Below are 24,509 nucleotides of genomic sequence, written 5' to 3' on the forward strand. Positions count from 1 at the left end.
CCTACAATTTGACAAAAGTCTTTAGAAATTAGTTGTTGGGTTTACATTAGATACAGGCTGCATGTGTAAGTTAGTCTGTGTTCACATTAGCATTCTCCATGGGGAGTACCCACTGACTTTTAGGTTAATTCACATTTCCACGGTAAAGTACCGTATTTTTCTGTGTATAAGACTATATTTCCCCCCCTTTTTTCAAGTTTAAAATTGGATGGTGCATATGCATAGCTGCCAAGTTCTCCCTTTTTTTAAGGGAAATTCCCTTATGCTGAATAGGCTTCCTCGCGAGAAAAGGGAAAACTTGGCAGCTATGCATATGGGGGATTTCTTTATTTTGAGTCCCAAAAATAGGGGTTGTGTTATACACAGGGGCGTATTATACACAGAAAAATATGGTACTTAAGCAACAACTTGTGCACATTTAACGCATTTCACCTTCAACTGTCAGTATGAATACAGTAGTTCCACATTAGGGCAAACTCTTTTTTTTAAACAGAGGGAACAAGTTAGAACCACCCTTCCTCCATTGCCTGTTCTAATTTTCATAGTGGCAAGCCGAGATGACCAGCTCTATTCCAGAGCAATGACCTCAGCAACAACTGCCGCCTGCCTCTTCTCTTCCACTTACTGCAGAGGTAGCCCTGGAGGAATACAGCTATGCAAATGCAGCCTCAGTAAGTGTGTAATTTGAGATCTGAAGACTTCATAACTTTTGAGAGAATACCATCTGGTTTCAGAGAGCAGGAAATTGAAGCTGCTGTTTACATCATCAGTAACCCTGATGAAAAATCTAGTAGTGCAAGCTGTAAAACCTACAGTCACTTAAACAGAGATCAGTCTTCAACTGAAGGAAGTAACTCAAATTTGAGCTTCTTCCACCACTTTCCTTTTTTAAAGACAGATGTTAAAAATTTATAATAATCACAACTCTCCTTCTATCTCCCTGCCTATGGCAGCAGGATCAATAGTGTCAAAACTAGTATTTAATTTCTTTAAACATTTTTCTCCTGAAATGCTCATTTTTGTTGTTGTTGTTTAGTCGTTTAGTCGTGTCCGACTCTTCGTGACCCCATGGACCATAGCACGCCAGGCACTCCTGTCTTGCACTGCCTCCCGCAATTTGGTCAAACTCATGTTCGTAGCTTCGAGAACACTGTCCAACCATCTTGTCCTCTGTCGTCCCCTTCTCCTAGTGCCCTCAATCTTTCCCAACATCAGGGTCTTTTCCAAGGATTCTTCTCTTCTCATGAGGTGGCCAAAGTATTGGAGCCTGAGCTTCACGATCTGTCCTTCCAGGGAGCACTCAGGGCTGATTTCCTTAAGAATGGATAGGTTTGATCTTCTAGCAGTCCATGGGACTCTCAAGAGTCTCCTCCAGCACCATAATTCAAAAGCATCAATTCTTCGGCCATCAGCCTTCTTTATGGTCCAGCTCTCACTTCCATACATCACTACTGGGAAAACCATAGCTTTAACTATACGGACCTTTGTCGGCAAGGTGATGTCTCTGCTTTTTAAGATGCTGTCTAGGTTTGTCATTGCTTTTCTCCCAAGAAGCAGGCGTCTTTTAATTTCGTGACTGCTGTCACCATCTGCAGTGATCAAGGAGCCCAAGAAAGTAAAATCTCTCACTGCCTCCATTTCTTCCCCTTCTATTTGCCAGGAGGTGATGGGACCAGTGGCCATGATCTTGGTTTTTTTGATGTTGAGCTTCAGACCATATTTTGCGCTCTCCTCTTTCACCCTCATTAAAAGGTTCTTTAATTCCTCCTCGCTTTCTGCCATCAAGGTTGTGTCATCTGCATATCTGAGGTTGTTGATATTTCTTCCGGCAATCTTAATTCCGGCTTGGGATTCATCTAGTCCAGCCTTTCGCATGATGAATTCTGCATATAAGTTAAATAAGCAGGGAGACAATATACAACCTTGTCGTACTCCTTTCCCAATTTTGAACCACTCAGTTGTTCCATATCCAGTTCTAACTGTAGCTTCTTGTCCCACATAGAGATTTCTCAGGAGACAGATGAGGTGATCAGGCACTCCCATTTCTTTAAGAACTTGCCATAGTTTGCTGTGGTCGACACAGTCAAAGGCTTCTGCATAGTCAATGAAGCAGAAGTAGACGTTTTTCTGGAACTCTCTAGCTTTCTCCATAATCCAGCGCATGTTTGCTATTTGGTCTCTGGTTCCTCTGCCCTTTCGAAATCCAGCTTGCACTTCTGGGAGTTCTCGGTCCACATACTGCCTAAGCCTGCCTTGTAGAATTTTAAGCATAACCTTGCTAGCGTGTGAAATGAGCGCAATTGTGCGGTAGTTGGAGCATTCTTTGGCATTGCCCTTCTTTGGAATTGGGATGTAGACTGATCTTCTCCAATCCTGCATGGCATAGCTCATAGCTTCTCTGAGTTATTCAAGCCCCTTCGCCACGACAAGGCATTGATCCATGAAGGGGGAAATGCTCATTATGTTACTTCTTTAATATAGTCTTCTAATTCTGAGAGGCATAGTTAAGGTGTACGCTACAGAAATGTTAACTATTTTGCAATGCTCAGGCTTCAACATGGTATTTTCACATCATTTGCTCCTGCTTACAGGGAGCGTTTTCTAGTTTTAGTTTTCTAGTACTAGTAAAATATACAAGGTGCCCCCCTCCCTCCAAAAATCTTAAATGCAGCACACTCATGCCCACAGACTGCAGCCACATATACTTCTTTCAACTCTCAAGTACACATACACAGGGCATACTTGAGCATCACCACAAACACATTCAGAAAAACCCCTCCATGTGCCTGCCATTTCAATGGAAGAGGAAGATGACTGCTAGATCAGCGTTTCTCAACCGCTGTTCCGCGGCACACTAGTGTGCCGCGAGACGCTGGCTGGTGTGCCACGACGTGCGGCGACGAGAAGGGCGATTTAGTTTTAGACAAGCTGGCTGGATGAGCTCAACCTGAAACTTGCTGAGCAAATGATTGTGCTGGCAGAGAAATCAGCGGCTTGTGAAGCCTTATTACAGGAGATTGCAACCAACACAGCAATTGGCAAGTGTTTCTTACAGCCATAATTATATAGTCAATATAGGGCGGCACAGAGTTAAAAATTTTAACTTTTTTAATGGTGGTGTGCCTCGTGATTTTTTTCATGGAACAAGTGTGCCTTGGCCCAAAAAAGGTTGAGAAACACTGTGCTAGATCATGGTAATGCAGAAATAAGGTCAATCAAGGCGATACTAACTTATATAATGAGGCAGGCTACTGAAATGTCTGCACCAGAATACCTGCAACAATGCTAAGAAATTTGCTTTAAGACATTTAATTACCGTAGCCTTGAAAAGTTTCCCGTGACCCTATAGATATACTATAGTTACTCTAGTTAAACTACAGCATACATGTTTATCTCCAAACAGGCTATTACCCAGATATAATGATACATTGTTTATACAATCGTACCACCCCTCACTTCAAATAAATACTAGGGCAGTTTACAGAATAAAATAAAATGTTACAAAATATAACAATTGAACCATGTAAGTAAAATGACAAAAGCAACTGTATCATTTACAGTAGCCAAAGATGCCAGGAGCCAGCATAGGCTGTTCTCCAACTGGAGCGCTCGCAGGCCAGTGTTTCCCAGTTGTCAGTGTTTATACTACATTTTTTAAGATTTGCCTTGAGACAGTCTTTAAACCTCTTTTGTTGACCACCAGCATTATGCTTTCCATTTTTAAGTTTGGAATAGAGTAGTTGCTTTGGAAGACGATCATCACGCACAACATGACCAGTCCAACAAAGTTGATGTTGAAGAATCATTGCTTCAACACTGGTGATCTTTGCTTCTTCCAGTACACTGATATTAGTTCACCTGTCTATCTATATCTATATCTATATCTATATCTATATCTATATCTATATCTATATCTATATCTATATCTATATCTATATCTATATCTATATCTATATCTATATCTGCATCTACAATATATCTATATCTACAATACACAGTCTCCATGCAATGGCTAAATGGAATCTCTAAGTCAGGCATCCCCAAACTTCGGCCCTCCAGATGTTTTGGACTACAATTCCCATCTTCCCCGACCACTGGTCCTGTTAGCTAGGGATCATGGGAGTTGTAGGCCAAAACATCTGGAGGGCCGCAGTTTGGGGATGCCTGCTCTAAGTTCAGATGAATTATGCCACTGAAGAGGAGGCCAATTGCCCCTATGCCAAATTGGTAGGCTTCCTGAAATCATCTGGTTGGCTGCTGTGGGAAGAAATATGTTTGACTACATGGAACTTTGGTTGACCCAGTATAGCACTTCTTGTGTTCTTATACAGAAGGGTAAGTAAGGTGGCGGGGAGGTAGATGTGCATGCCAGACATGTAATAAATTTAAATCAATAAACAAACAATGCAGGTGGCATTTGTAGTCTTGCTACTATTAAAGACTAAACTTTTAATGAGTTTTTAAACACCATATGAACATTCTGGCTGGAGCAGTAGTCTCTCAAGGCATTTAGCACACACTACGTGTTATATGCTTTAAATTCTTTTAAAAAAACACCAAAACCATTATGCTGTGCAGTGCACTAATTATGTGTTCTATTAGTTCACCTGGCAACCTGGATATTGGCATAAGTATAGCATACATGTCATCACTGCAAATAACAACCTGATGTACCTGTGTGTATGAATGGAGGACAGGCAGAGAAAGAGTACAAGTGTGTAAGAGAGGAAATGGACTTTTCAAGTGCCATCTATTACTGGGGAAAATGTAAACAAGCTCATTTTATGAAACATGGATTGATTGTAGTTGAGCTTTAAAAAATATTGCCTGGAAAGGCCTTTTTCAGGATTGAACCTTAAATTCTGACTCTAAAATGGATGGCATTTTCTAATTCTCTAGATTTGGGGAAGATTCTTTTCATGCAAAATGATGCCCAAGGTGTTTTCCACTTATCTAATCATGATGAGGAAGTAATATAAAATATGGAAGTATGCCAAAGGCATTGCAGAAAACAATATCCCAGGCAAAATCTGTATTAAATAAACCAAGCTGGAGGTTACTTGATACCAAAAGATGAAAGAAGCCAGTTTATGTGCCAAGACGATATACACTAGGTTGACAGTGAGATAGCCAAATTCTACCATCAAGGATGGGGAGTATATGGCCTTCCAGATGTTGCTGGAACTACAACTCCCATTCTTCCTGACTACTGACCACCCTGACTGAGGGTGGTGTGAGTTTATCTATTTATCTGAGGTATTCGCAGTCTACGGGTCCTAGGGTGGTAAACACTAAAAACCACAAACAATAACAATGTAACAAAATTAATTGATCAGAATCATAAAATTAATAATAGTCACAAATATACAGGCAGCAGAATTGAAAATAAACTATCACCAGGCACTTCATCCCTCCCCAAAATCCTGGACAAAAAGATGCACCCAACAATTGCATCATGAAACCAGCAACAAGAAGCTGCCAGCTTTAAAAAACAAAATACTAAACTATGTGGTAATAAGGACAATAGACACTAGACATGTGCTGTAGACATTTAGATCAAACTATGTGGGTTTGTTTGTTTGTTTTTTTAAAAAAGAACTGCTTCACTTACATTGAGCATTTAAGGTCCCCAACCCTAATCTGTAGGTACAGTAGTACCTCTACTTACGAATTTAATGCATTCCAAACGCACATTCGTAAGTCAAAAAAAATTGTAAGTCGAATCCCATAGGAATGCATTGGGAGGAAAAATTCGTAAGTTGAAGCAACCCTATCTAAAAATTCGTAAGTAGAAAAAATCCTATCTAAACCGCATCTAAGATGGCAGATGGAGCTCCATTCGTAAGTAGAAACATTCGTAAGTAGAGTTATTTGTAAGTAGAGGTACCACTGTATTCTGATCCTGATCTGATTTTAGGATGTATTTTAATTGATTGCCTGATTTTATGTTAACGTGTTATACTTTTGATGTTAGCACCTCTGAGCCTGGTTTTGGTCAGGGAGGGCTGGATATATTATTATTATTATTATTATTATTATTATTATTATTATTATTATTATTATTAACAACACTGGAATTGAATTCCTCTCTGCACATTTGAAACCACATTAAAGCAGTAATTATTGTGAACTTGAATATCGAGGCTATAATCCAACTTGTGGCTCCAGTGTAGCCCAAATGAAGTCAATGGGGCTCCATGGAGTAGGCAGCTTAAAGAACGCATGCTGAATTTAAAACTGAACTCCCCCCCACCTGAGCATACTAATACAAAGGGCTAAAGCCAAGTGCCTTATTGTTTTCTATTCAAAAATGTTGCAAATTATCCACATGAAAAGTACTTTGACCTATATTAGTATTCACACTGAAAGGATGGGTATAAAGCATGAGAGGATATAGTAAGCAAGGTCCACAACAGAGATACAGGCCAGTATACACCTCTTCCTTTAAAAAAAAGTTATAGAATTGTTGAAATCTTTACACAGCACTTCCTTTGCAGATTTCCTTTACTACATTTTACAATTCACAGATTCTTCCTGGTATAAGATTCCAGTATTATCATGTCATTAAGACCACTGTATCAATGTGCTCCAGTCTTGGTTACACAGTTTACAGTACTTGTTTATCTGCTCACACCCTTCCTGCTTCATAGCAAAATTTAACCTTAGCTCCAACCACACACTATAAAGTAGGAGGTAATTAATGGATCCATTCTTCTTTACTGCAGCTCAAAGAGGAATATTCCTACTGCTAAGAGTTCTTGAAGGTTCTAGAGTCTCACCAAGGAAAAATATGGGAACCCCATCCCACTGAAAAATTCAATTGGCAAAATAAATTTAATAGCTATTAGTCAACATTTGAAATGTAAAAAATAAATATAGGGAAAGATCCTAAATCTTACCACAAGTTTGTCACTGCCTAGGATTTAAGACAACAAACTAATTGAAATAATTTACTAGTAGTAATACTAGTACTAGTACTCTGCAGCTGATGTAGGCTCCTACAAGTACTAACATTATATCTCTTTGAATTCATTTTGGATTAAGATTCAAATCAAAATTTAAATTAAAGATATCCAAAGCATTTAAGATCCAAGTTTGACATGCTGAGGTTCATTTTACTACTACAAAAAATGTTAATCTGTGGGTCCTTGGAAAGATGCTCTGGTATTTACCAAAACAATTTGAAACAACAAATCGTGCTCTTCTGCTTCTTTCTTAAATGTTTTAAGTATATTATGCACTTCCATTTTAACGTCATATACATGTTTCTGAACAGACAATTTGCATGAATTTATAATCATCTTCTATCCCCTCACATATGCATTTTTAAACTTTGAAACCACAGGAAAATACAAGAACCCAGCAGATTACTGAGTCAATTAAGTGAGTGAAATGACATATTAAAGTCCCTACTATGACAAAATGCTAGCACATATATTAGATAGCAGCATGAAGCAAAGCATTAAAAATGCAATCTAAGATATTACAGCCAGCTAGCAAATAGAAATTTTGAAACAGGGACTTTGCCATTTTTTTCTTAGTATTATTATGAGCAAACACCACGGCTACTGATTAATCTAATTTAAGAAATAACATATTTACAGATGTGCCTCATTCTCATATGCTCTTGTGGAGAAGAGACTACATTTTCAGTTACCTTGTATTTTTGTCGACTAAAAATTCTAAGCAGCTCCCATTTTTAATACATTACAAATTGAAAACCGCATGTATCCAACCATATAATCTCATCCATCGGCTTTAATCTCTGCAACAGTCTCGACTGCATGAAACAGACAGAGTAAACATTCTAAGATTTTCTTTTGAGAATCCTTTGATTACCTTTTGGATCGCCTCAACATGCTGGTTTCTGGCAGAGAGAAATTGGATAGCACTGTCCAGAAGGAGTCAGACATGATCTTTGTAAGCTTTCATTTCCAGCAAAAACACTGCACTATCAAACCACAAGCAATAAAATAAGGGACCAAAGAAAACCAGTGACAGAGCCAATGCAAATTCCCTGTAGATCTTGCAGGCTGTTCCATTAATGTGAAGAAGAGAAGTAGGCAGGCTGGCAAGCAGGCAGCTGCTTTCAGTGTCTCTGCTTTCTATTGATTCCACCCTTGCCTGTCTTCCTGCCTTTCTCTACCTAGAACGGCGTTTACAGAATGACACTGGACTGCTTAAGGAAACTTACTGTCAATACTAGTACGTATTTGGCATAAATTACGTTTTATTCATATATTGTGTCCAGTTGTTAATTTATTCCTTTTATTTAAAGAAAATATGAAACTTAATTCCCATCAGATAAAAGTAACCCCTCAGTCCATATTTAGTTCGTATCATCCTTTGCTAGTCTTTGCGTCTCCTAGTCCACCACACTATTCATTACTTTTGCTTCAATCTTCACTGCCCTCTATTCTCTTCTCCACTGTGGAAATGTATTGTTAGTTCTTTGGGGGGCAGGGATCCATCTGTTTTGCTTATGCATCTGTTTGCTTTGAGAAGTGTCATGCAAACTGAGGGTATCATATTAACCAAAGCAGCAATTTCCAATAAAAAACAACACCACCATTTTATCTTAATTGCAAGAAAAATTAATAATGCCCCCCATGTATATAGGTAGCTGCAACTCAGGATACCACTTAATGCACCTGATGAATTGGACTGCGATCTTGGAAAGCTTTACGGTTTAAGTTCCCATGCTGTAAATCAATAGATTATTCAATGAGATATTAGTGCACAACCGCTCAGAAACCTGCTGGCTTGAAGCTGAGAGTAATCATTTTGGCCTATCACAAATAACAATGCACACTAGGACTAATATCTGGCATTTCAGTGATGGGTTTTATATCTATACTAGCAGGGAATGGTCGGTGCTGCTCAGGATTTTTTGTGAAACCAAAAATTATGAATTAAAGAGGGTATTTTTTTAGTTTGGGTGCCTCACAACAAGGACTGGCTGAAGTAACGCCCAATTCACGTTTCAGTTCACCATCTTGATTCAAAATTGTGCCCAGCATCCCAATGGCAATGAAGTCCACCACCCCAACCTTGAGAACCCTTGTGTCAAGTTTGGCAACAATATCAAATGCCAACGAAGACTGCTCCCCATCCCCACCTCAGCAACCTTCATGCTGAGTTTGGTGATGATAACCCGAGAGGCTGCTGAACCTATGCCAAAAAAAAAATTCACCCCAAACTCACATGTCAAACATCAACAAAAAGTATGGTCCCCATCTTGGAAAAACCTTGTGCCAGGTTTTGCAACAGTATCTCAAGAGGCAGCTGCACATATAGAGACCAGACAGAAAGACAGACAGACAAACCACTTTACAAAATACGGTAGCAGACAAGCAGGTAGTGCCTGGTGCTGCCTGAGAATCCAGGCCCACAAGCTGCCCCCAAACTGAGCCGCCCACTCGGTGAGCCCCCGTGTGCTGCGGTAAACCGGTGCAGCGTGGCGTGGGGACTCGCTTCTGCAGCGCTGGAAACTGCATCTGCGCAGATGCCAGAAATCACGGGCGCGTGCGCAATCCGGCCCATGGAGGGATCTCCGCTAGAGTAAACCGGCCCAGGCAAGGTAAACCTTGCTGGCCCCTGTACCAAAGTAATGAAAAACATAGCAAACAGTTTCCCCCTGAAAATAATCAATGCCCCCCTCTATAACACCATTCATTATCATCTTGTTTTACTAAAGACAAAAAAATCAATATACATATGCAAGATACTATCAAAATATCTAAATTCAAAGAATTTAGCCTGCCGCCATAGTCTGCCTGCCCACCCATCAACATCAGGGAGTTAGAATCACACCTTAAATCATGCAATAAGTAATTTGATTTTCAAAATCATGAACAAAAGATACAGTGATCAATGTCATGTTATACGTGCAAAATACTAGCCAAGAGAGAAAGTTGGAAAGTTTTTGTTAAGAAAGTTTTTGTTAACCTTTTGTTAAGAAGTTATTTAATGAAAGACATCTCTCTCTCACACACACACACACACAGAATAAATTGCAATTGAGGATAAAAATAAAACCCTGTGTAAACGATTCTCTCATTGCTGACCACCTTCCAAGACCATCTGTTTTACTTCTAATAAATAAATAAGATCAGCTACAAGTTTTAAAAGCTACCTGCAGATTCTATGCTACAAAAGTAGAACTGCTGCTTCAAGCAGCCTATTTTGAAAAACTAAATGAATTTCCTTTTGTGGATCTGTATAGCAGAGTGAGATTAATAAAGAAAGCAGCTGGCTGAGCAAAGAAAATAACACCAACAAATAATTTGACAGAAGATAAAATCATCTAATAAAGCTTATAATTTATATTAGAATGGTAAGATCCATTTTGATGAAATGAATAGATTGTAAGTGAGCACTGCTGCACTGCTTAAGAAAAGGTCTTAGGGATGTTTTCACTGAACATTTTTTATCTACTTCTAATACCAATATCTTTCTATGCTGCTCTGAATATGAAGCCTTATTGAAGCTGAATGTATGAGATTACAATATTAAAACAGGCTGAATTTAATTCAGTTTTTCAATATAAGAATTCGGAAACATCACTCTTATAAATCTTTCTAAGTAAGGCAAGCCCCACCTGTACTCCATCCCCCACCTGCCACAAAAAATGAAGCAAATGGTAGGGCCACAAAGCATTCCGTAGATATCATATGTGTTCCAGGTTTCTCATGGACCTCCAACTCTAGCAATCAAAATGATTTCTAGTTACTTGATGCACAACCCACTCTGTATTTTGAATTTTGTCAAAAATAGTGAACTCACAACAGTTCATAACCCTTGTAATATAAATGCACAACATCCAAAAAAGCATGCAAATGTTGGAATGCAACAGCAGCAAACAATATATAATGGTTGCAAATTAAATTGGTTAAATTGACAGCCTACTAAAAAAATGGCAATCAATGGACACATTCACACTAACACCCAGTGAAACCATGGCTAAGCGCAAACATGTGCACATGCTGGCTACCAAGGATTACACCCGCTCTGCTGCTCTTTGGGCTTTTTAACTTAGCACAGCATAGCTGCAAAGTCAACATCTGGATCTGGGTATAATCCAAACCCAAGATTAAGGTCAAGGTCTCTTCTCCTTAACCAAGATCTTCTGCAAAGAAAAAAACTTGGTTGAGCTGACATCCCAAGCCAAGCTAAAAAGTCCAGAAAAGAGCAAAGCTGATGCAAGCTCCTCCTGGAAGCCAGCATGTTTGTACAGTCCTGGTAATCCATACTTTGGCTTACAGTGACATGCAAACAGGCCAATATAGGACAACATTTCCTAGTTTTGCAGATGACTCCTCATTTATTGCATCTTTTGATGAAATTGCACAGCATTTTAAGCTCTGTTTGTTTTTACTTTTACAGATTATGTACTTTATTTTTTAAAAATTGTACTTCTTTATAAAAGCCAAAAAAGAGTATCAGCAGCAAAATGAAACATGTCTAGACAGTTGGATACAAATCTACAATATTCATTAGACTCTCTGTAATTTAGATCATTCTCATGAGTATTTCAAAGCTCTTTTGCATAAGAATATGTTTTACAATAGCTTGAATAGCAATGGAAAATTCAGATAATTTTACGTACTGACATCATGACAGGTCTGGAGTCTGCTACAAAAAAAAAGGCTGTACCCAACTGGAGTGTTCAAAGCAGATGTGTGTAAAGACTTCAAGTCCAAATCTTTCCTTAGGTTGCATTCCCTATAGAGTGTCATCTTCTATGACATGTGAAGTTGTTAGATACTGTACCATAGTGTTGTCTGATGGCTTTTTCCAACAGTAATTAGTGCCTTTTCTTAAATACAGGTATTAGTTCGCCAACTGAACATTTAATAACCCATTTAGCACTTAATGCTAATCCAAACCCATGGTGTAATGCAAAAGCATTGGCCCCCCATAAAGAAGGACTTTACTCCTCCTCTGCCCACCCACCCCCCGTCTGCTTTTGCGAGCTAAGCAATAATTTGTCTTAGTGTGATCTGAACCTGGCTCAGTTCTCCCTACATCAGGGAAACTACAAGCTGTATGCAAGGTCCATTCTATGGCTTACCACTTGTGGTTTGTCTGGAGGAGACTGGGTGCAGATGACATACCAAGGCACACCACGGCTTAGCTCACAGCAGTACAGCACCAGGGTACTGGAAGAGGAACAAAATGGCCAAGATCTCTTCTCAGGTAGCTTGCACACTTCCACTAAGCCATGGTTTGTCATAGTTTTGTGCATGAACTGAGTCACTGTCACTTTAAAGCACTACTTTATTGTTTGGATTACTGTATTTAAAAAATTAAACAAGCTTCCTAAGGACCTATAGTGTTTCCAATTATATATGCACTCTTTCATGCTTTAAAAATCACATAATTATCCTAATTATAGCTGACACATTTACTACGAGAAAAAAATGCCTTATTTTTCCAAAACAAAATTTGAATGTTCTCAGTGGCAAAGCTCAACATTTTTCCTATGTGCACCAATATACAAGTTAATGTCACATATTCAAAACCTACTATCATTCTTCAAATTTGAGGGCAGCCTCTTCACAATGATATATAGTAAAACCATGATTTATGCTCATTTAACTTGTGTGCATTCAGCTTTATGTGCTTGGCAATTTACGAAAATGCAAAAGGGGGGCAGAAAGGGGACAGGCATATAGAAAAAAAGGCTTTGGCAACCCTGTCTGCCACTGCCCGCAATGTGTTTTGACTATGCAGTTTTGGTTTAGGCATGAACCCTGGAACGCAACCCCTCCATAGGTTGAGGGCTGGGCTTATGAAATGTTATGTTATGCTTGCTATTGATGGCTCTCTCACACACAAATGTTTCCCATTATAATTTCATATATGCTTGTTATTTCTTCCCTTTAAAAAACCCCACCAAACAAACCTGCCCTTCATGCTAATAATCTTAAGGTACTGTAAATTTTCTGCCTCAACTCTTTTGCTTTAAATCCTCTGTTGGATCTTTATTATTCATTTATTTTAAACGAAGGAAATTTAAAAATCTCACCAGCAGTCAACTGAAACTGCCCTTGAATACATTTGCAGTTTGCTTCATCTCGCTAGATCTCATATTATCTTTTCTAGTCTTCTTCTTGACATTCAGCTTTTGATACTATCAGCCATGCTATTCTTCCCACCATTTTGCAAAAGCTTCGATTTGGTGAAACTGTTTTGTCCACATATTTCTGTAAGTTCTGGTGATTTTTAAAAACATTTTTATTTCCTCATCCTTTTCTGTTACAAGTGCCCTTTAAATATTCTCCCAATAGAATAAAAATTCCTCACCTTTAAGGTGAGCTGCATAGATGGGAAAATGCCTAAGCCATTCAACCATATGACAGGGTCTTTCACATAGGTCTTTCACGGAAAACTGGCACATTCAATGGAAGAGACAGATGTATTCAACCCCATTCAGTTGAATTACCGAGACATTCTCCCAGCTGTGTGGGATCTGATTATTTAAGTATTTTTTAAAAATCTATATTGCCCTTTTAGCATAAAATGGAGCAGTGGGGCTCACCATAATCTGAATAGCCTCCACGGCACTACAACAGCCAACAGGAGCCTTGAGTGGTGTTGAAGCCACTCATTCAAGTTATTTCATCCAGTCTCCATGCAGCTAGTATAACGTTAAAATGAGTTCTCACTTATAGAGCGTAGAGAATGCACTGGAGTAAATTCAAGAGTGGAGTTCTCCATGGAGTAGGAATAGAAGTTATTTAGTATGCTGGGAAGCAGACAGAAGCCGAGTCTTGGGACTGGAGTTAAATTTCACAGGCTTCTGCTACCAAAGAAGACTGCTCCAAATCTTTCCAAAGCACATGGTCTTCTAACTAAAATAAACAACTATAATGTGTCATCATTTTCAAGCCCCAATATTTTCTCATTGAGTCTGGAGTTATTGTGTTATAAAGCATGTCTTGGTCAACCTCCATTGGACAAAATAATATCATACCACTTGGTACTGAGCAATTGCTCATCGTGTTTAAAGCTAATGGAAGCTGAAAGAAGCAACAACTAAAACTGGCAATTGCCACCTGCTGTGACAGAACAATTTCTAAGCAGCATTTAGCCTTAATATAGTTACTCCACAGACATCTGTCAAGTAGCAACCCTCCACGCCCGAGTTAAACCAATATTCTACCCCAAATAAACTACTTAAACTAGTGTGTCTCCATTTAAGACATGCATTCTAAATTAACCTATTGATACCTCGCAAGATGAATGCCTCGCGCAACAAAAAACTGGCAAGACGAAAGCGTTTTGCGATGTGTTTGGTGACTCGCAAGACGAAGTTTTCTATGGCCGCGCTTCGCAAGATGATTTTTTGCGGGTTTTTTTGTTTGTTTGTTTTTGCCGTGGCAAACCACGCTTCGCAAGACGGAATTATCGCAAGACGAAGCAACTCGCGGAACGAATTAATTTCGTCTTGCGAGGCACCACTGTATAAAAATCTTAGTAAATAAAAGCTGACAAATCAGAACTCCAGTCACTTCTGTTATAAAGCTGTATAACTACTCTCCTTCATCGCTTAACAGCAACAAATCTGGAATATCTAGGTCAGGCATCCCCAAACTTTGGCCCTCCAGATGTTTTGGACTACAATTCCCATCTTCCCCGACCACTGGTCCTGTAAGCTAGGGATCATGGGAGTTGTAGGCCAAAACATCTGTAGGGCCGCAGTTTGGGGATGCCTGATCTAGGTGCTTCGAGATTGCTCTTAAAAGCATGGACTTTGATGCAGTTGCTGGGGTATAACTGGGAAACTTGTTTTTACTTGCTTTTTGCAACTAAAAGTTAACTTGGTTATAACTTTTTATGATCTTATTGTTTGGTTTTATGTTTTTATGCTGTTGTAAACTGCATTGATATTTTTATGATACAGCGGTAAAGAAATATTTAAATAAATAAATACAAATAGAATGGAGGATAAATGGTGGGCTAAGTTTAGACAAACTTATGATGATGACTAGCTGATCTTATAACTTGCTAGAAGTTCAGATACCTCTAATTGCTAAAAGTCTGATTTTCCCAGTCAGAGATTCACTACACCAAGCTGTCACAGTCCTCCATTAATTTGTAGAATCCTGTTTGAAAACCAGTCAATGGTCATTTTGTGGTACTGGATTTCAAAGAAGCACCAATATTCAGCTTTTTAGATGACCCTGAAGTCTAGCATTATATGAAAAAGAAATGCTTCTCTCTCCCTACTTTCTATACACCATGCATAATTTTAGGCACCTCTGTCATGCCCCTGCTTAGTCACCCTATTTCTAAACTAGAAAGCCCCAAGTGTTGTAACCTTTCCTCACAGGGGAGTTGCTCGAGCTCATTGGTTATTCTGGTTGCCCTTTTTGGCACCTATTCCAGCATTACAATATCCTTTTTGAAGTGCAGCAAGAAGAACTGTACACAGTACACAATGCTACAAACATAGCTGCACTATATACCGGTATTTATATAATTTGCAATGTGTTTTTCTCCCCCCCCCAAAAAAATTCCTTTATATTTATCCTTAATGTAGAATCTGCCTTTATTACCCAGCAGTCATGCTGTTTAACTCTCTCCAGCAGCTGAGCTGAACAAGTTATGGGCACATGTACCAGGCCCTGCCACAAATTAATTGCCAGTGTAAATAACAAAGTGGTACTCTATCACAGGCATCCCCAAACTGCGGCCTTCCAGATGTTTTGGCCTACAACTCCCATGATCCCTAGCTAACAAGACCAGTGGTCGGGGAAGATGGGAATTGTAGTCCAAAACAGCTGGAGGGCCGAAGTTTGGGGATGCCTGCTCTATCATCAATATCTTGCTTGTGTTGGCTTTCTTCTTTCTCCCTCCTTCTCTACTCTTCGCCCAAGTAAGTACAGAAAATACTTTTAAACCAAACTTCTGGTATTATAGAAACTGGAGCTTTGTGATGTTTTCATTTGTTATTAGACATTAATAAACAAGGGTAATCCTTGTTCCTGAATGTTAATCAAGGCTATCATGATCATATTTAAATGCCTGGTTTCAAGCAAATACAAAACTATTATAAAATTTTATATTAACTGACACATACGAGGTTTAAAATGCTTGTCTCCAAGTATATTTGACCTCCCTAAAGTTGGAAACTTCTTTTATCAGATACTGTTACAAGAGAACTGGAGCAGGCAAGCAGACAGCTGTTTGTCCGCACAGAAAGGCTGACTACGCCAGAACAAGGGGGAAGAAAAAACCTATGTAAACATTTATGGAAGAACACAGACAAATCAATGTAATGTTATTACCAGACAATGTAATTCCCTGCAGAGCTAAGGTAGCTGCAATGTAACTCAATTGTGGGTGTTCAAATGTAGCTGTCAGAAAATAACTTGACAGGATGAACTTAGATTCCAAATCAGCAGCAAGAGCAACCGACTGGTATCCAAGTAAATAAAACGACAACAAAGAACAAATGGATAAAATAGGATTAAGAGCCGCACAGGTGAAGCAAGGAATTCAAAAATTATCATTACAGAGCTGTGCTTTTAGACACAACTACATATCAATAGATTATCATCTATTGTGTATTTACAAAGCAGAAAGGCAGAACCTCTGAAACTACAAAAAGCTATGATCACCCTAGTAAAAGCTAAAACCAACATCAATATTAGTTATTAAAAGATTTTCCATCTTTTGGGACAAGATGGCAAACAAAGATCATAAAATGTATAAAAACAAGAGTTTAAAACAATTAAGTCTCTTTCTAAAAAGCAATAAAACAGATTCCAACACAGAGGCTTTATCAAAAACTTTACTTGTTGACTTCTTAAGACTCAGCCTTTCAAACTTCTACCAGTTAAGGTACAACTTTAAGGGCAGAACTCACCTAATGAACCCCATTAGTGGAAGCCTTTTGGGGGTAGGAGGATTGTTCAATCTGGCAAGCTGAAAGTCTTGCACAAAAGGAACATTTGAATTCCACCTTAGGTGTTCTTTAAAAAGCGTATTAGTATCACTTCCTTTTCCTTCTTTTTTTAACTCATTTGTCAGGAGGTCAGGTGTTACGCTGCTGCCCGAAGTAGGCCTAAGGGTTTTAAGTGAGTTTCTGCATATTATCCAATGCTTGCTCTTTATAACTTGAAGGTTTTACCCAACGAAATATTACAGATTTGTTCAATTTTATAATTGAACTTCCATACATGTTTTGATGGAATAATTTCATTTTGGCGCACCATGTGTTCAAAATAACCTTTGATATCTCTCTCAATTGTTGAAGCCAAATCCCTGTAGTTCCCAGAGGCTTTCAATGCTCAGACCCCTCATCTGCATTACCCTGGTGCAGCAAAACATGAGGAGAGCCCACGCCTAACCTTCTGCTCTAGTCTACATGAGCCAAGAAGCCTTAGGATGCGACAGTGGATTCATCAACCCACACATATTGTTGCTCTGTCAAGACTAGGAGCTTTCACAGGTAACACAACTCTTGATCTACAGGAAAAAAATTCTACACACTAGATAAAAACACTGGGTGGGATTCAACCTACTTTTACTCAGAGTAGAGCTATAAAAATTAATGGACCTAACTTAAAGTCATGTACATTAATTTCCATGGGGTGGCTGAATAAAACTTCACTGAATATCATCTCTTATGTGCAAGCATGTATAAAGATTCAAATATTTTTGAATTCTGTATTAGTATATGAGAGAAAGACATATAAATTATTACTCATTTGCTTCTGGCAGCCAAACTGACAATATGTCAGAACTGAAAAGCACCATCACCGACCCCACTATTTTCTTCAAACTCTTGCTTAGCTAAAATTTGGGATATGGTATGCATGGTGAAGTTAACAAACCTGGTTAAAGGGAGAGGTGGTGAAAGAATTTGCACCTTCTTCCATGAGCTGCTGCCTGCTTGTTGGCATTATTTCGTGGTGTTATGAGTATGACAGAGGGTCAGATAGACAACTTTATGCAACCAAACAAGTACCTAAGATTGTTTGTGCACTGCCCACAACGGAGTAGTTCATAACAAAGCATCTATCTCAATTTAGTAGGAAAAACTGGCCTTATGTTTGCATGCACAAATTTGTTTGAATTATTACGGTACTCTACATGCAAACATAACAGCTGGTTAACAGGAAGCCTGAGGAAAGGTTCTACTAAAGAGGATTAAAAATAGTGAAACTACCAAAGGCTGACTTGAAAGAACAAATGAGCAGATAATATGGTAGCAAATCACTTAAAACAAGGAACATGTGAAAAAGAAAGCATTTTAGGGATGGGCTGAATGTAACTTACAGTGGTACCTCAGGTTATGACTGCTTCGGGTTGCAAACGCTTAAGGTTACAAACTCCACTAACCAAGAAGTAGTTACTTCGGGTTGCAAACTTTGCCCCACGATGAGAACGAAAATCGCGCGCCAGCGGCAGTGGGAGGCTCCATTAGCTAAAGTGGTACCTCAGGTTAAGAACGGTTTCGGGTTAAGAATGGACCTCCAGAATGAATTAAGTTCGTAACCGAGGTACCACTGTATTTTAGAAAATAAAATATCTTGTTAAAGATAGAAAGACTTTTATGTTGAAGGCCATATAAGAAATAGTGACGTTGTTGGTGGTGGTGGTGGTGATGATGATGATATTTCTTTATTATTCTTAACTTTATATCCTGCCCTTCCTCCTTTGTAGTAAGAACATACTAGTGTCTGCCACAACATGAAAAAGTCAATCAGGCAAATTTTTATTCAGCACTGGTGACAAGAATATCCTAAACCACACATGAGGACAGCAAGCTAGTTGGGGGAGATGAACAGCAGCCCACATGCCATACTTGGCTCTGTCCTTCAGCAACTTACCTCACCTAACACCCATCTGCTGTCCACTCAAACAAATACTGCAATGTGGTTGTGTGCATCATGTAAGCTGAGCAATCTATGCATGTGTGCAATGCCTGCTGGGATATGCAGTCTGAGCTTTCTGTCGGTTTGCTCAATTTGGGGGTTGTTTCAAATGGTGTCTGTGATGCAGTGGGTGAAGCAATGTGGCGCCGCATTAGTTGGTGATTGCTACTACCCCTAGCATCCACCACCTAATGTGGCCACTTCACTCTGCCTAACAATAGGATCAGCTCTGAATGAGCTTGCAAAGTTCTTTGTTTTGGAGGAAGTGGGGGCAGAAGCAGGAAGGCAGTGCTCTGCCCATAGCTGTTATGACTATAAAGGAATGTTAACTAAAATAAAAATTTGAGAAATAATGCTTCCATAAACTAGTATAGTTCTATTAAGGGCCCATCTATAAATGAGGAAAGCATTACACATTATGTAAATGATTTTGAACATGCTTATTGAATTGGGAGGGGGTAATCGGTCTACTATGACTGGTAGCAGAACAAGATTTCTGAATAATGTTTCCTTTCTTATTTTAGATGCTTCATGACTCTGATGAAATTTCGAATGCTACAGATATACCTTAAATTCTAAGTCTACTATTGAAATGACACAAGTTAAAGGTTATGTACTATTGGTTAAAGAACGCATGTTCCCAGGTAAATTCCTCCTTACCTCCACTGAAGTGGGTTGCTGTAGCAAGGACTACCAGGGTTGCTCTGAGGTTGTGGGTTGAGGCAAAACACTAGAGGAGATGCAGCAAGGGCACAATCAGCACTAAATGGGATTTTAAGATGCTGCAGACCTGGAGCAGATGTAGGAGAGAACACATGCTGATGCCCATCGCTTCCTCGGCAGTGGGAAAGGAAAGGAGAGGAGATTCTGACAAAGTACCACAACAGAAACAGTCAGTTTCAAAATTATCCTTCCAAGTACTTTTTGTTTGTTTTTAAAGAAAACAAGTTGCACACAGCAAATAACAGACCTACACTTAAACAGACACATGTACCGCATTTTTCGCTCCATAAGATGCACTTTTTCCCTCCTAAAAAGGAAGGCTGTGCTGTGCCTCTGCCAACGTCGGCTAGCAAGCCTGCTGTTGCCAGCGGTGGCGGTAACAGTGGCCCAAAAGGGCTCCTTTCAGGCCGCTGCTACCGCCACCTCTCGCAGGGGCAGGCTTGGTAGCCACCGTTGGCAGAGGCACATTGCAGCGCCTCTCCCAACTGCAACTAGCAAGCCTGTCCTGCTTGCTTTGTGGCGAGCCGGGAGGAGGGGCGGATGGGAGCCCCTTCCACTGCTCCTCCCAGCTTCCAGCCTTCCCTCCATCCTTACTTCCTTCCCACTCCCACTCCCCCCCTCTCTCCCCTCCCTCCCTCCCTTCCTTCTCTCTCTCTTCCCTCCCTCCCTCCCTCCTTCCTTCCCTCTCTCTTGCCCTCTCTCTCTTTCCCTCTCTCACCCCTTCCTGCCTTGTCTCTCTCTTCCCTCCTTCCCTCTCTCTTACTTTCTCTCTCTCTCTCTCTTTCACTCCTTCCTTCCTTCTTCTGAGCCGTTGAAGGCTCGCTAGAAAAAGAATTTTTTTTCTTGTTTTCCGCCTCTAAAAACTAGGTGCGTCTTATGGTCAGGTGCGTCTAATGGAGTGAAAAATATGCATCTGATGGAGGGAAGAGACGATATTTTTTTTTATTGGGCATGGAAAGTATAAAAGCTACACATAATTGACTCTTTATGCATCAGCCCAAATTCATCTAATGAGAAAACTACAGGTTAAATAAAAACATCAACTGCTAATCTCTTTTTAGGCATCAAATGGGAATTTATAAAAGACTGAAAAACTAAATAACCGTCCACTTACAGAATCTTCATACTTAATGGCATATTCCATGCACATTCAATGTCACTTGCAGCCATGGGCCACAGTCTCACAAGCTGCACCTCTGACTGGGGCTTTTCTCTTCAATGGCAGTGGCTCACAGCAGACTGCAGTTACAATATTTTATTTTTTATTTCTAAGGTGCTCTCATATGTGGAGATGTATATTAAAAGTGCAAGAACTTGTACAGTAATGGGGAAACTTGAGGTTAACTTTACTTACTCCTAGTACTTAAGGCACTAATCTCCACAATTCAGCTGTACTGAATATTTAATTGGAATCAATAGCCCTACAAATACGAATTATGAAACATAAAATAGACCAGAAAGCTCAATATGAACTTTTATTCACTTCATATCAAGGAGAGCAATAACAGAAAAATTAAGTTGCCCCATTATATAAAAATATGAGGTAGTACATTAATTATATCTATGTTAAAAAGACCGACAAACTGTATGACTATTTATTCTAAAAAGTTAAATAAAAGATTGGATTTGTTAAACTAGCACTTAACTGACACTCAAGATTCTGATTAATATTATATTTGTTCACTCCAATAAATTAGCTAAGCACACAACAATCCTTACTGGATCCGTAGAGATGGGGCTCCAAACCTCTCTCTTCTTCGTTTCATCATTTCACTGTGTGAAATGCTAGATGTGTTAAATGAATTGATCTTAAAGCCAGAAAAGTGGAAGTGCTGTTAAATCCAAGCCTGAGCTTCTTGTGTAGCCTCAGAGTCAATGACAGATAACTATGCCTTCAACTGGAGTCAAAATCAATCACACAGGTCACATCACAAGGCAATTGTTCAAGAAGCCTTCTGCAAACTTATTTATGGCATCCAGAAACAACCAAGCTGAAGTCAGCCAGCATGAGGAGCAAGGTCTGAGAAGCCGAAGATAGGGACTGAACCGTTTTGTTCCACCGCCTATATTTTACTTCCATTATCTCTCACAGTTGAAACACAGCAAATCATGGAAAAACATTTCTTCATTTCAGCAATACTTTCAGCAAGCCAGAAGGAAACAGAGACTGAGAGGGTGAAATGGCACATGAGCAAAAACTTTGGCAGAAGCCTCGCATACCAACACGAAAGCTCACACTGCAAATGTAGTACACAGTGACTGCTGACCCAGAGCCCCAGGAAAGCCACAGGCAGCTGCTCTCTGACTGCTGTGGATTCCCACCCCACCCCCCAAAAAATAATTTCTGGATTTCTAACATGGGGGGGGGGGAATCTCATACCTTTTTCCTTATTCTGGATTTTTCATATTGTACTCAATAGCACTTAAGCATACAGTATTGTGTTTTTTTATTGTACTAACAATATACAAGACTTTCCAGGAAGAAAGAACAGGACTTTGCTTCAACCTGTACTTTAATTCGTTCTGGATCTAGAAATAAACTGACAAATGTGATGAGAGCTCCAATGCAAGAGAGTTAACAATGTGAATTAACCAACTCCTTTTTAAAGGATAATCTATTTTTCCTGTCTAAATAATGATTCATTCATTTTGGCTGTCAAACAACAGTTCTTGCCACTGACTAAGATCAGTGTAAGCATACTTAGACTATTACCAAACTATTAATCAGTATCTTCAAAACCACCATGTATAGAAATTGCCACTTATACTAGGAAGCACACTGATGCATACTTACATTTTACTACTCAAAAAATGTCACATGAGCCCTGCAATAAACTCCAGTGCCAAATCTGTCCTTATGTCCTGCTCAGTAACATTATTGTATGATCAAATAATATGAGTTTTTGAAAGCATGGCTGACCACATTTTCCATTACTTCTGTAATTCTCAAATCAAGAAACAACAATGTATAATGCTGGCCTTTAAAAAAAACAACATGTTACATCAGTAAGTAAGTAAGTAAGTAAGTAAACTTTAATACGGTCAAAGACCAGCAAAAGTTACATCAGTATGTAAACTAGTATCCCAGATATAATCCTGATACTATTTGAACGATGCAATTTTTGACTGACTCACTGACAAAAATTTAACCCAAAGTAGTCTAAATGATGCCTGCGTAATTTAGCTATGGAATGTCTCTTAATAAACACATCTCAATTAAAGATAAACCTTTTTAGATGAATTTAGAGAAAGAGAAAAAATAACTCAGGCACCAGAAGATACCCAATTGTTCTAAAGAATAGTCAGCAAAAATCTATGAAGACAAACTCATACGTACAAAAAAGGAGTCAAACAGCATATTAAGGTGTTATTTGAGGAATTTCAACAGAGGGGTTGATACTTTGAACTGCAGAACTACAACATGATTTCTTGAAGTTACCAGCACTCTGAGAAAGTTTGTCAGTCTACTGGCACCTGACAGGATTGGGACACCTCTTAATCTGATTTATCAAGTTCTTCTAAAGTAATCTACATTCTCTCTGCCTCACTATGTATAACTGTTCTTACCAGGGGGCGCAGGGGAATCAGCAGAAGTCCACACACCCAAGTAACATCCCACTAAAACAACTCTGGTTAAATTGATATAATAATGAAGTTTAGCCCCGAACAGCTCCTATGCATCAAAACCTGAGTAAAGTTGTGAATGTTCACCCAGGCCATGTTATGGAACCACTGGATATTAGCTACTACTGGATAGAAACTAATGGGGCTGAAAGTACTTTACACACTAAAAGTACAGTACGTATTATTTAAATATTGATGGTTCTCCCGTGTTAGCTAAAATACAAGCTCCTTGGTTATAAAACGCTATCCTCAAGCAAGAAAATATAGTACAGTTTTTGTATTTTGTTAATAATAATAATAATATCACACTGGGGGGGGGAACCAATGTGAAATTTAAAAGATATCTCAAATGTATTTGGATGTAAATGATATAAGCTATTTCAGCTGATCAATATTTATAATATGGATATTCAGAAAGCATAGTTCCAGATTTTCTCATTTTCTCATTTTAAAGCATTGCTATAATACTGCACTAATTCCTTATGCCTTAAAAGCTTGCCATATACCGTATGCAAAGCTAGTCAACACCAAGTACGGTGAATGTACTTCTTGTTCAACAGAAACACAGACTTTCTTCATACAATTTTGGGAAGTCATGTTGCAACATCAGCAATACAGTTTGCCGTGCCAATTTCTGAATCAGCACCTCCTATCTTTTTAGAAACAGGTAGTTATTTTTAGAGCAGCTCTTGAGAGCCTCTTCCCTTGGCTGAGTTGCTATCTCCCCACACTTTCAAATTAGGAGCACTTGGGAAACTCTTCAAATTTTCTTTAGTGTTAGAATCTGTACACAGAATGCTACCTTTTTATGAACACGCAACTGATTCTCCCACTATTGGAAGGCTAGGTAAAACCTTGAGTGACCAGAGCTAAAAGCTGCCCATTGCCCCTTCCAGCACCTCAGTAGAATGTAGAATACTTATTAATATACCAATCCAAAGCACTATATGAAAAGTATAGTATACTGATAAAACATAAAATGCTCCAGAACACAGAAAGTATTTTACTGAATGGTTCTGACAAATGCAGCAACTGATTGTTTTGCTGTTCAACAACTTTAAGTCAGCTTTAATATCTTTTCAAGGTTAAATGAGTGAACTTCACTCCAACTTTTTCTTTATTGAAAGCACATTCACTTTCTTAGTCTAAATATCTGTTTCACCTCCTTTCACTGCGAACTGCTCAAATGTTTAGACCAACAACGCTTTAATCACCAGTTTATGACATTTCTTGAAAACACGTATCTGAATGATGTACTATTTCTATACCGTT

At 39.0% G+C, this 24,509-nt stretch overlaps 1 protein-coding gene across 7 annotated transcripts in view; it reads right to left on the bottom strand.

Moving 5' to 3' along the window:
* Window positions 1–24,509, bottom strand: part of MAST2 (microtubule associated serine/threonine kinase 2) — a 155,937-nt gene that overhangs the window by 63,397 nt on the left and 68,031 nt on the right. For 2 of the 7 annotated variants that reach the window (XM_088673237.1, XM_035133528.3), the window contains exons 1-2: window positions 21,333–21,837; window positions 19,551–19,757 (exon numbers count right to left, since the gene is read on the bottom strand). The exons of 4 other annotated variants lie outside the window; for them this stretch is intronic. In XM_088673237.1, coding sequence (XP_088529363.1) covers window positions 19,551–19,757; window positions 21,333–21,382 — 257 coding nt within the window. In that variant the 5' untranslated portion in view covers window positions 21,383–21,837. Of the gene's footprint in view, window positions 1–19,550; window positions 19,758–21,332; window positions 21,838–24,509 lie in introns of those variants that run through there. One more of the 7 variants, XM_088673239.1, reaches the window with a different exon arrangement.

Source organism: Zootoca vivipara, chromosome 7 (assembly GCF_965207765.1).
Source record: "Zootoca vivipara chromosome 7, rZooViv2.hap1.1, whole genome shotgun sequence".
Taxonomy (NCBI): Eukaryota; Metazoa; Chordata; class Lepidosauria; order Squamata; family Lacertidae; genus Zootoca; species Zootoca vivipara.